At 36.8% G+C, this 12964-nt stretch overlaps 1 protein-coding gene across 11 annotated transcripts; it reads left to right on the top strand.

The window, feature by feature from the left end:
• The first annotated feature begins 436 nt into the window (after positions 1 to 436).
• On the top strand, positions 437 to 11933 carry LOC147381779 (uncharacterized). Of its 11 annotated transcripts, XR_015174367.1 has the most exons (8): positions 446 to 641; positions 8030 to 8044; positions 8130 to 8236; positions 8442 to 8894; positions 10508 to 10664; positions 10763 to 10840; positions 10988 to 11318; positions 11593 to 11933. XR_015174367.1 is itself a non-coding variant. In XM_086429986.1 (7 exons), exons 1-3 carry the CDS (start codon positions 579 to 581, stop codon positions 8484 to 8486), a joined length of 315 nt encoding a protein of 104 aa, XP_086286112.1. In that variant the 5' UTR covers positions 437 to 578; the 3' UTR covers positions 8487 to 8894; positions 10508 to 10664; positions 10763 to 10840; positions 10988 to 11318; positions 11593 to 11933. The 11 variants fall into 11 exon arrangements, 5 of the variants coding, with proteins under 5 accessions (XP_086286112.1, XP_086286115.1, XP_086286113.1 ...); XM_086429986.1 differs by having other exon boundaries at positions 437 to 641; positions 8030 to 8236; XM_086429989.1 differs by having other exon boundaries at positions 437 to 641; positions 8030 to 8236; positions 8347 to 8894.
• The last annotated feature ends 1031 nt before the right edge of the window (positions 11934 to 12964 follow it).

Genomic DNA, 12964 nt, shown 5'->3' with positions numbered 1-12964 from the left:
ATATATATATATATAGGGTCCCTTTCAGCAACAAACCTTTTGACAAACATTTTGGCAAAACATTTTTCAAAACATGGAACATGGGTTAGAGGTTTTGGAATGAGCTGATTTTTGGTGAGGATGATCTCTACGGTGAGGAGATCATTCTCACCAAAAATCAGCTCATTCCAAAACTTCTAGCCCATGTTTACAGGTTGAAAAATCGTGGACCGTCCATTTTTTATAAACCATTTTTGATCGGTTAGAAGTTTTGGAATGGGCTGATTTTTGGTGATGATGATTCCTCACGTAGAGATCATTCTCACCAAAAATCAGCCCATTCCAAAACCTGCAACCCATATTTTGAAAAATGTTTTGCCAAATGTTTGTCCAATGAATTTGTTGCTGAACATTCCCATATATATATATATATATGTGTGTATGTGTGTGTTGTAACAATCGTGTTTTGTGTTGCATGGATTTGAAGTTTTGGAATGGGCTGATTTTTGGTGAGGATGATCTCATATTTACTCGGTATCCAGCTCTAAATATTTACTCGGTATCCCAGCTCTAATATTTTGACACTACAACGATCCACGATGGCCGACGCACTATCATCAGAATCACTGCCGGAAAAAGCCCCGTACGCCGATGAACATCAGGTTTCTCTCTCTCTCTCTCTGTATATATATACACTCTATCTCTCCTCTTCTTCCATTTCTCTGTTCAGGAAAAACACTATGAAACCATCGAAATCCACGAATCATCCGAGACCGCCTACCAATCTTATTTCTTGAAAGATTTTTTTACTGTTTTTTTTAGGTTCTTGGTCTCCTTTCTATGATCCTTACTGTTGTTCTCCTCTGCTTTCTTGCTTTATTTTTATGCAAGAAACAAGGTTTTTTTTTTTTTTTAATGAGTGAGGAGTTTACAGGTTGAATTAGGGTTTTTGAACTTCTTTCTCCAATTTGTACCCAAATCATTGTTCATCGATTTATTTGTTACGTGATCTTCCTTTCTTTTTAGCTATTTTAGATAACAATGGTTACTTCGAGGGAACCAACCTCCATAAGAAAAGTTTGGGCTAAAAATTCTGTATTCATTACCACATCAAAAAGATTTAAATACACGCCACTACTACTCCTACATTTCAGCAACTACTCCAGTAACATAACACCCCATAACCGATAAGAAACTACCCCTAAACTACTCAATTACCCATGATCTAACTACCTATTCTAACTGCTTGCAATTATAACTGAAAGTAAAGAAAGAAGAAACTAAACATGAAAACGTGGTGGTCTAAACTGCCCACAAACCTGTTACATGGTAAATCATGTAACATTCCTCCCCCCTTGACTTAAACCTTGTCCTCAAGGTTAATCCAGGAAATTGATTATGTAATTAGTAGAATGGCTCCCACATTGCATCAGCTTCATCTAGACCCTGCCCTTGCACAAGAACTTCAGTAACGACACAATGACCCCTTTTACTAAACGACGATCAAGGATCATTTGAGACAGTGGTTTGATATTTCCCGCATCATCAATTGCAGGCAAGGTGGATTGGACTTGAGACTTGTCACCGAATTTCTTCTTTAAGCATGAGACGTAAAAGATGGGATGTATCTTTGCATTATCTATCAATTGTAAGCGATAACCAACTTTTCCAATCTTCTCCAAAACCTGATAGGGACCAAAAAACCTTGGGGATAATTTGATATTCCTTCGTACAGCTGTTGAAACTTGACGATATGGTTGAAGACGGAGGAAAACCCACTCTCCTACTTTGAATGATCGTTCTGTTCGGTGTTGGTCTGCCTTGTTCTTTCTTCTTTGTTGAGTAGTATGCAAAATTTTCTTGTGGAACTATAGAATTTGGTCCCAACTTCGCAATGCTTGATCAATGGCCTCCACCTTAGTAGTGCCTTTGATGTAAGGTACTAAACGAGGGGGAGGTACCCCATAGATAACTTCATAAGGAGTTATTCTAGTTATTGAATGGGGGCTTCTATTGTACCAAAATTCTGCTAATGTCACCCATTTGAATTAGTCTGTGGGGCGAGCATTGCAAAAACTCCGTAGATAGTGTTCCAGGCATTTGTTTACAATTTCAGTTTGTCCATTAGTCTGAGGATGGTATATTGAACTTAAACTGAGCTGAGTACCTTGAAGCTTAAAGAACTCGTTCTAGAAATTGCTAGTGAATATTGGGTTACGATTGCTGATGATGGATTCTGGCATTCCATGTGACCTGTAGATGTTATTGAGAAATAGTCACGCAACCATAGGTGTCGTGTATGAGTGAGATAAAGGTATGAAGTGAGCGTATTTGGAAAGTCAATCCACCACAACCATTAGAGTATTTTTACCACATGAAGTCGGCAATCCTTTTACGAAATCTATTGAGATGTGAGTCCAAATACGTGTGGATATGGGAAGAGGCTGCAGCAAGCCAGCAGGGGAAATATTTTTAGCCTTATGTTTTTGGCATGTATCACATTCTCAGACATGTTTGAGCACATCTTGTTGCATATCCTCCCAATAAAAGTCGACTTTTACTCTTTTGTAAGTCTTGTGGAAGCCAGAATGACCCCCTAAGAGGTTATCATGCATCACTTGTAAGATTTTATCTTTTAGAGATGAGTGAGGATGTAGAAAAAATCTCCCCTTGTAGAATAGAAGGCTATCATGATCAGTGTACTTGTTGGGGTTTAGCAACCCAAGCCTCAATTGTTAGAGTTTGTCGCGTATCACAAGATCTTCTTGGTGCTCCTTCTTCAACTCTTCTATCCATGTGGCAATTGGAGTAGATAAAGCAGTTAATTTACCAGTCTCCTTCCTTGATAGTGCATCTGCAACTGTATTCAATCACTACTCCTATACTCAACCACAAAATCATAGCCAAGTAACTTAGACACCCATAATTGCTGAGAAAGAGTGCCTATTCTCTGCTCAAGGAGAAATTTTAGGCTTCTTTGATCAGTCTTCACAATAAACCTTCTTCCCCTTTAGTATGGATGCCATTTTCGAATAGCTAACACCAATGCCAACAACTCCTTTTCATAAGTGGAAAGGAAAAGGGATTTTCCCTTTAAGGTATGACTTAGGAAAGCAATTGGTTGACCTTCTTGTGTTAAAACAACACCAATTCCAAACCCGGATGCATCACACTCAACTATAAAATGCTTGTTGAAGTTGGGCAGCTCATGGCTAGCTTCAACTGTACAAAGGCTTCCATAGATTTCGATGACCATTAGAATGAGTTCTTCTTCAACATTGAAGTAAGGAGTTTGACAATTTTTTTGTAATCCTTCACGAACTTGCAATAGTAACTGGTTAACCCCAAGAACCCTCATAAAGATTTTAAGGACTTTGGAAGAGGCCACTTAAGCATACAAGCAAGCTTGTTCGGATCAGCAGATACACCATTTTCCGATATTATATGGCCAAAATACTCTACCTCTGAACATCCGAACCTACATTTACTTTCCTTGGCAAATAATTAGTTCTTTCGAAATATGCTTAAGATAGTTTGGAGATGAATTAAATGATCCTGCCAAGAAGTGTTGTAGACCAGAATATCATCGAAAAAACCCAATACATACCTTATTAAGTATGGCCGAAAGATCTTGTTCATAAGGCTTTGAAATATGGAAGGCACGTTGTAATGACCTTCGTGTGTGCGAAATGCAGTCTTGTGTACATCTTCCTGCTGTACTTTTATTTGATGTTAACCAGAGCGGAGGTCAAACTTTGAAAAGAACCTTACTCCATGTAACTCATCTAAGAATTCATCGATGATAGGAATCGGGAACTTTTCCTTGACAGTCTCAATAATTCAAGGCTCTATAGTCTATACACAGTCTCTACGAGCCATCATTCTTACGAACCAATATAACTAGGGATGAGAAGGGACTTTGACTTGGGTGGATTACTCCATTATGCAATAATTCTCGAACCAACCGTTTGATTTTGTTTTTCTGGTAGTGTGGGTACCTGTAAGGCATTACACTGATAGGATGGGTGTTGGGCAACAAGGGAATACAATGATCTTGGGGTCTAGGTGGAGGCAACACAAATTTGCAAAAGCATATTACCTTTCCCATTGGAATTTTTTTTCACTTCCTTGCTACCAACAAACTCCATTTCCTTAGAGACTCCCCTTTGAATATGTAAAGCTTCCCCTCCAAATTGAACTTCATGGTGAGATGAGCAAAGTCCCAAGTGATGGGGCCAAGTTGTTGCAACCATTGAGCTCCCAAAATGACATTGCAACCACCCAAACTCAGCAAATAGAACTCGGTTGAGATTGGAATCCCTTCAATCACCACTTTTACATTCATACAACACCCTTGACAAGGCATTTTATCCCCATTGGCTGCTACTACGTCGAACCGGCCACCTTTAATCACTTTGAGCCCTACATTTTGAGCAATATTAGGATCTAGGAAATTGTGGGTACTTCCCGAATCCACCAACACCATTATTTGGGCCTTACCCAACAGTCCCTTAACTCTCATTGTTTGGGGCGTTTGAGAACCCATCATTGCATGAAGAGAGATTGTAGGTTGAAGGGCCTTACCCTACTGTAGCTCGAATACTAACCTCTGTAATCGTTGGGCCACCTGGGCCAGATATCTAAGCCATCTCACAATCGGGCTGAATACTAACCTCTGTATTCGTTGGGCCACCTGGGTCAGATAACTGATCCAACTCGCAATCGGGCTTAATACAAAGCGATTCTCAAATGTTCTAAGATCTTTCATTCCTATCTCGGTGCGTTGTCCACCCACCATAGTACAACCCCCCATTTCCAATTTACCACATGTCTCGCAATCCGTACCGCATGCCCCATCCTTGGAAACCTCTCCTGCTACCATTTCTCTATCACCTATGTCCAATTCCCCAAATACCCCTATTTCTCATCATTCTTTTCCCAGGCTACAGTAACCTACATCAACCACCCCACACGTTCATACACCAACCTCCCCCACATCCCCAAGCACAAGCTCACTCCCTAGGCAACCACATCACTCCCCTTTATTGTCTCAACTACCCTACTCCCATGAGTGCCTTCAACATCAAGCTAGCCCTACACAACCATCCACACTTATCACATCACCATCCCTCCTCATCCTCTTTGTTTGTTCGAAAGACTACCTCTATTACTGTTTTATTAGTGTATGTTGATGACATACTTGTGACAGTGTCAGACCAAACATACATTTATTCTCTTCTGGTTGATCTACAAAGTAACTTTCATATGAAGCACTTGGGTCCGTTGAGCTATTTTTTGGGGATGAAGCTTGCAAAACTGTCACTAGTCTTTTCTTGAACCAACGCAAGTATGCCCATGATTTAATCATCAAGGCTGGAATGCAAGATTGTAAGGTATACACCACTCCAATCCCCACAAAATCTTCATCATATACTACGGTTGACTCAGTCTTTGGAGATGTTACCTTATACCGCAGTATTGTAAGAGCTCTACAATACTTGACAATCACCCGACCTGACATAGCATACGCCGTTAACATGGTTTGCCAATATATGCACGCCCCGTTGGAGTCTCATTTTACGGCTGTGAAGTGCATCCTATGTTAATAAAAGGTACCATTCAGTATGGCTTACACTTTACGTCCAGTGCTCTACGCGTCAATGCCTACTCCGACGCCGATTGGGCTGGAGATTCTGTGGATAGAAAATCAATAAGTGGTTATTGTGTATTCCTTGGTGACAACCCCATCATATGGAGTGCCAAAAAGCACCAACAGTGGCCCGATCCTCTACTGAGTCCGAATACAAGGCTCTTGCATTGACAACAACTGAACTCACTTGGGTTTTCATGTTTCTTCGTGATCTACATATTCCAGTTCCTCATGTACCTCAAATTTGGTGTGATAATATATCAGCTATTTCATTGGCTTCAAATCCCTCCTTCCATGCCCGGACAAAGCACATAGAAGTAGGCTACCACTATATCAGGGAAAAAGTTGTTAAAAAAGAGCTTCAAGTTTGCCATGTCTCTACTTTAGAGTAGCCCGCTGATATCTTCACAAAAGCACTCTCATTGCCACTATTTTAACTGCTTCCTTCCAAGCTCAGTGTATTACCACCCCCGAGCTTGAGGGGGGCTGTTAGACTAGTATTTCTCTTAAGTGTATATGCTCACACCATAACTTTCTCACCAGGTTGTTTTAGATATTTTAGGTTGATTTTGTATTCTGATACAACTGATGCCATGTAAGAGATTCCTTCTCCTTTACTTTCTTTAAATAGTGTATTTGTGATCTCCGTGATTTAATAGAGAGAGAGTTTTCTCTAAAGATTGATCTCTCTATCAGATACCTTAATGAGTTGATCGATCCGATAGCAACGAATTAACATGCGATCCGGGGCTGGTATGAAGATGATATTGACCAGAGAATGTAGTGATCAAAGTGGTGACCACTTAGTTTTGGACTGATCAATGTGTGGCGACACCATAGTGTGAACCAATCAATGTAGGTCGTGTACCACGTAGTGATAGTTCGAGACCCAGTCCCATATAATATACAATTTATTTTAGTGGTTGGGCTGTTATGTGAGTCTTAGGAAGACAAGTGGATTTTGAGCTATGTTGGAATTGGAACTTGTAACTAATGTAAGAACAATTTGTGGTGAAACTAGGAAGTTTCCAATTCCAGATCCTTTATTTATTTGAAAAATTACAAAACAGAGATTAATATTTTAATTAATTATCAAAACCATAATAATTTTTAAATTTTTTAAAAAATAACAAAAATTGATTTCACACATTGGACTGTCCAACATTTTTTTTAAATCGCTGGACAGTCCAGTGTTTTATGCTTTCAATTTACCGGACCCCATATTTATCTAAAATGCAGAAACACTTTCCTTACAAACTTGGTAAGAATTCAAATCTTACTAAGGGTTGTTGAGCTCAAATGGATTATCAAATTGGAAATTCAATACCACAATCTTCTAGATTTCGTAGAAAAACCCAAATTCTGAAAAATAATTCAAAAAAAGTAATTTCTTTTGGGCTTGATTGAAGATTTTGAAAATGGACAGCTACCAAACTCCCTAATTTAAAATTAAAATTTAGAGGTGAAAAATAATCTTTTTTTTAAGTAGATAGAATTTTATCCTCTACATCCCTGTGGGATCGGATCATGTTTTTGAATGCACTAGGTAAACTCAACGACCTTTAGTGGGATATGAAATCTTTCTTGGTTAGTAAGGCTAGGGGCCTTACTCTAATTTCTATTCTGATACACAGATACAACACGAGTTAGTATTTGTAAAAAATAGTATTTTTTTGGTAAATTATTAAAAATAAACCCTTTTCTGATAATTTTTCATTATTTTTAACAAAATTCCTGGTTTTTTTTATTGATTAAGAAAAAAAATAAGGCAAGATGAACTTTTCTTTGTGGAGCTCAATGTTGAGTAGTCAATAAAAATCACATTCATTTAATGATTGTAGTAGAGATGGGGATGTCAAGATGATTAGTTTTTAGACAGGAAAATACGTGATAAAAAATGAGTACATTTGAGGGAAGGGGATTCAGGAATATCCCCAATAGGAGATACAATAAAGAAAGTTTAATTAAGATGATTTTAGACAATGGAAGGAAGGATCACTTCGGTTCAAGATGAAAGCTTTAAGAAGGTGATATCTAAAATGATGTGGATGGATATTGCAATAAAATATATGAGGACACATGCCTTTAGTAAAGATATGGCTCATGGCTTTGAATATCAAAATAGGATTCATGTTGCTAACCCAAGAGTTTGATTAGTAGTAGTAGTAGTAGTAGATGATGGTGACGATGATTTTAGCAGGGCTTAGACCCATAGCTCAATTGGTTTAAACACATTGCAAAACAACGTTGAGGTTGTGGGTTCAAATCCAGCTTACCCATAAAAAAAATGATGATTTTAAATTGTTTGCTGCCATCCACGGCTAAACTAAATCACATTGCTAAACAACTAATTGAAGTAAAATTAGTTCTTAACTTTTACATGCATATCTTGTATGCCAGTGGATTCCATTTCAGGTGACTTCTGTACATCATTCAGTGCTCAATGAAACTGGTTCACATGGATTCTTGTTTTCATCTTCTGCATCTCCTCGACCTGCAGAGAAGGAAGAGTTGTTGAAGATGAAACACAAGGAGATCGAGGAAATGCAAGATGTTATGGATAGAACAACACAAGAAGTGGAGAACCCAAAAACATTTGCTGTACAGGTGAGTGTATTACAAACTTACATTCATCTTTAACCATTGATTAGTGACCTTCACATTTCATTTCTAGATTCCTCAATCAAATGTCTAATACCATCTTGATGTGCTACAAGGTAATTTTATTGATGCATTTCTGTTAAAAATGAAGAAGAAAAGAGATCTGATCAATAAATAAAAAATTGGTCACGTAGATCTTGTATTTTGCCAGAATTCGTTTACGAATTTACAATGGGAAAATGTTTGTTCGCTGTAAGATCACTGAAGGAAAGGTTGGTCATAAATTTGGAGAGTTTGCTTCTACACGAAAACGAAGACCTATGAAAACTAAAGGAAATAACACTGCATCGATAAAAAAAAGGGAAAAAATAATCTTACTAATTGACCATGACAGAGATGAATCCAGCCCTTTAAAGTTTACAAGGGGCATAATAAGAGTTTGAACAATCAAAGTCTAAACGTGCTTGATTCTTAAGTATGCTTGGGATAGAGCATGGTCCATTTGGCTTGAGTTCGGATAGTTGGTGGCAACTGCGTCTATGAAAAACATTGGATGAGGTTGGATACTGGAATAGTTGAAGAAGAAGATCAAACTAATGAGCGGACTTTGCATCATAATGGATGGCAAATATCATTACAGCTTGATTTGATGTATAAATTAAAGGTACCACCTTTTCGAAAATATTTCTGTTTTCCTTTTAATCGGTAGTGGTGCATATCTTATATAAAGTAGCAACATAACATTTCTGTTACGTCTTTGTCTTATCTTTCGATGACTTGCTTCTTCTTGTCATGTGTAAAATTGATCTGGTTTTTGAAAAACTAGAAGACAAATTTGTTTTAAAAAAAAATCAACTTTAGACATTAAATTTCTGCTAGTGTAAATTTTTAGGATACTATAATACTTATCTAATGCTTTTTGTAATCATTTATAACTACTATTGTCTTATATCTTAGGAATCTAACATTCAATTGTTTCTGATGATCATCTAATATAAGTCAAATGCTTATGTAGCCTTCAGACATTCTTAAGTTCCAACAACAAATTTTTGATAACTCCCAAATTCATGCCTTAGAAATATAACTTAAAAGCTTTCACTGCATGACATTAATAATTACTCTCGACTCAATCCTAGGATCTAAATCTAACTTTAGCTGTATTCTACACGTCGAAAATGCGACCAATTAATGTTGAACGGAAGCAATGAGTCACATGCGGCATTATACGCACACAAAAACGTTGTGGGACAACTATTATTTACAACTTTTTTTAACATTGCTTGGATGCCATCCATTTTACAAGATCCAATAGCATCTGCCAGTATTGTAGAGAAAGGTTGTTACTAATAGTTGTCCCCCGATCCCAAGCCATTTATATATATATATATGGATCAGGATCGGGGGACAAAAAGTTTGACACATTTTCTGGAAATATTGGTTAGAATTTTCAGAATGGGCTGACTCTTTTTTTTTGAGGATGATCTCTATGGTGAGGGGATCATTCTCACAAAAAATCAGTCCATGTATTCTAAGCATGGACATAAGTGATTTTCAACATGTCCATATTGAAAATATTGATCAGATTCAAAGTTGTAAAAGAGTTCTCACTATTACCGAATTTATGGTTCCCTTTCTGCCCATGGGCTCCCCCACTTTTTAAAACGGTGTCATTGGAATAAAGATTTACCTTTTCAACCTCCTTTTTCAAATGTTTATAAAAAAAAATTATGGTCCCCCCAATGTCATGTGTTAGGTCTTGGGATGCCCCACCTTTGGGGAGAAATGAAATTAACTTCTACCACCACCTTTCCACAAAATACCAAGAAAGGAAACAAAATGTAGCTTTACTTTTATGAGGGATCCTACCCAAATCCTAAACTTATGTTGGTGGCATTCTTCTAAAAGAAGTCCAATTTGACCAAAAGACCCTCGATACGGAAACTGTTTAGAGTTAACAACATATGTAATACATAGAATAATAGGAAATAAGAAAATGCTATCATGGAAGTATATATTGAAATATCTGGACATCTCAGGTCCTCTCATGCAAAGACATTGTGCTTTCTTAACGATATATGTTTGTTATATAATATTATGCAAAAAGAATCTGTTCTGAATGGCAGTTTTAGAAATGTCCAGGACATATACATATAGCTTCACAGATACATAAATTGTCAATGTATAGGGGTTTTGATCATTTTAAGAGATAGTTGACTAGGTTGGTTTTTCATTTTTTTTTTAGTTCTTATAAAAATTTTCTGTATCTATCATCACCAGGTTCTGGAAGCAGATGAATCCCCTATGGACCGTCCGGCAAAAACGGGGCATGTATAGGGCCTGAACTAAATATTGAGTGCATATTAAAGTCTCTTGTTGAGGAGGAAAGGAAAGCACAGAGAACGAAGGAGAGAATTTGGGGAGGAAATGAAATCATGTGGGTTCACATTAATATTACACTTTTTACTAACTTTTTTTTTTCTTTCTTCTTTTGTAAATTCTCTATGATTATTATTGAACTCCTGAAATTTGCAGAGAGCAAAAATTATATGGAATGAGCCCCCTTAATAAAGATGTGGATCTCCAAAAACTGAATGATTTGATCTCCATTTGGTAAGTAGGCTTAATTTCTATATTTTAATAAGTAATTTTGGGGTTTCAAACTAAAGCAGATCCTCTATGCTATGAAAGATGTGTAACCTATATTGGGTGATCTTGTTCTTCTCAAATCAGACATTTAGAGTTTATTGGATATGGCAGGTTTGAGAAAGAGCGCGTAGCAGAAGCACTTTGGAGCAATGAAAACGACATTCCAAAAGCTATAGAGGACATGACAAATCTAAAACTGATTCTGATAGGTTTGTACTCTACATTCGACGGCCAAAAGCTTTGGAGCGATCGCAGCTCATCGTAGGAATTTCGCGGATGAGAATACAGGGTTCTCTTTCTTAAACTATAAAGTTGAGGGAACTGGAGATGTCTACTTGGGAAGTGCTTGGGGGGATTTCTCAAGCACAATATATTATCAGTGCTGTTTCAACAATATAAATCCCTTAGGATGGAATGATATGAGTACTTCATCAAGACGCGAGTAAGTGTTGATGATCCCCTAATGAGATAATCAATTTTCAAGTTTTGTATAGTAAAAAATTACTAAATCAACTATGTATTTTGATGAAATTAACCATCTTTTACTTATTATTAGGTAATTTTATTTCAAAAAACAGTTACTGATATCACATGTGACTGTAGAATATATATATTATATGATAAAAATAATTTTGTACAAAATTGGATTTATAGCTATTTTGAATATTTTTTTGAAAATAATTCTTCAATATGGAATATAATTTTGTATTTTTCAGGACTACGGTGTTCAAAGAGTACGACTGTAGGGGTGAAGGAGCCCATAAGAGACACCGGGTAGTGTGGTCGAATAAATTGAGATTTAGAGATGCAAGACCTCTTATGAGATTGAGATTTATCGATGCGGATCAATGGCTAAGGCTTTAATTCTCTGCCATTTTCAAAATTACACATTGGTCGTGTATTGAGGCATGTTTTTTCCGATAGTTCTTTTTTTTCTTCCTATACTTTTTTCTTTTTCTTTAATTTTATGGGGAGAATTTTGTTTACTTTTCACACTGACTATGATATTTAATTTTTCTTTAATCAATGGATATGGTAGGGTGTTGTTTTGGTATGATTATGAATAGTTATTTATTTATTTATTTATGTAAATAATTATTCAGTATTTCACTTCAGATTTTACCTCAAAGATCTGGAAAAAATCTATGGCCCACTGCCACATCAGCATAGTGTTGAGAGCTGTGTGGCGAAGTCAGTTTAGGACAACTCTATTATCAAATTATGAAATCAGAAAAATATTTTTTTTACATTATAAATCCAGAAAAATGACGGTCATTGACAGTCGTTTTTTTCTGACATTTATCAGATTAAACGTGACTCCTTTTAAAACGACTGTTTTGGACAATCGTTTATTGCGCATTATAATGTAGTATACATTAGAGAGGGCTTCGTAGGGTCTAGACCCAATAATTCTTATCCATTATGAGGTGAGTTCTTATGTCTTATTGCCAACATCTTCCCCCTATGTAAGGGTGCATTCCATACACGCATCACTTTCACTACTCTTTTAAGCCAAAAAGGATGTCAAGGGAATCCCTCAATTAATGAGATAATCCCATATTTCTTTGTAAAAATCAAGTTCCATCCTTTGGAGTATTCCATGGAAAAAATGGCATATGGAGTTTACATTGCATTGTACCACACACACAAAAGTAGGTTATTATTTCATATTCACGCCCACAAGTAGCTTCATTCCTTGTTTAAGTAAGTGGCTTTATCCTAGGGTTCTCATGTTACTTGTGTCAACCTAGGACATTGGTCTACTTTAAAAATGGCTTAAGCTTAGATTTAAAACTTTATATATCATGAACCCACTTGAATGCATTTTCGCATTATACTAACTCCTTCATGAAAATCCTCAAAAGTGGCAAAATTGAAAGGCTAACCACCCAAGGGTGGGAGAATGGGATGCCTAACACCCTCCCCATTCTCTAATCGAGTCTCCTTACCTAGACCTTTGATTCAATACCTTGGGAGTCACTTTTCTTTAGAAATTGAGTCTCTAAAAAGATCTATTTTCTAGGTGATCATTCACACACTAATCTTAATGAATGGTGGTGACTCCAAAACCCAAATAGTATGAGATTT

This window comes from Akebia trifoliata, unplaced genomic scaffold, assembly GCF_017979445.1.
Source record: "Akebia trifoliata isolate Shusen 1 unplaced genomic scaffold, ASM1797944v1 Contig00262, whole genome shotgun sequence".
In the NCBI taxonomy this organism is placed as follows: domain Eukaryota; kingdom Viridiplantae; phylum Streptophyta; class Magnoliopsida; order Ranunculales; family Lardizabalaceae; genus Akebia; species Akebia trifoliata.
Note: the sequence above shows the minus strand (reverse complement) of the source record. Positions and strands in the feature narration are given on the sequence as shown.

What these genes read in the sequence shown, in the direction of transcription:
- LOC147381779 (XM_086429985.1), top strand. Translation starts at nt 579, where the DNA reads ATGGCCGACGCACTATCATCAGAATCACTGCCGGAAAAAGCCCCGTAC. An exon ending in CGTACGCCGATGAACATCAG is followed by an intron (nt 642 to 8,029) that starts GTTTCTCTCTCT and finishes CTTGTATGCCAG; the next exon opens with TGGATTCCATTTCAGGTGAC. An exon ending in CAAAAACATTTGCTGTACAG is followed by an intron (nt 8,237 to 10,507) that starts GTGAGTGTATTA and finishes TATCATCACCAG; the next exon opens with GTTCTGGAAGCAGATGAATC.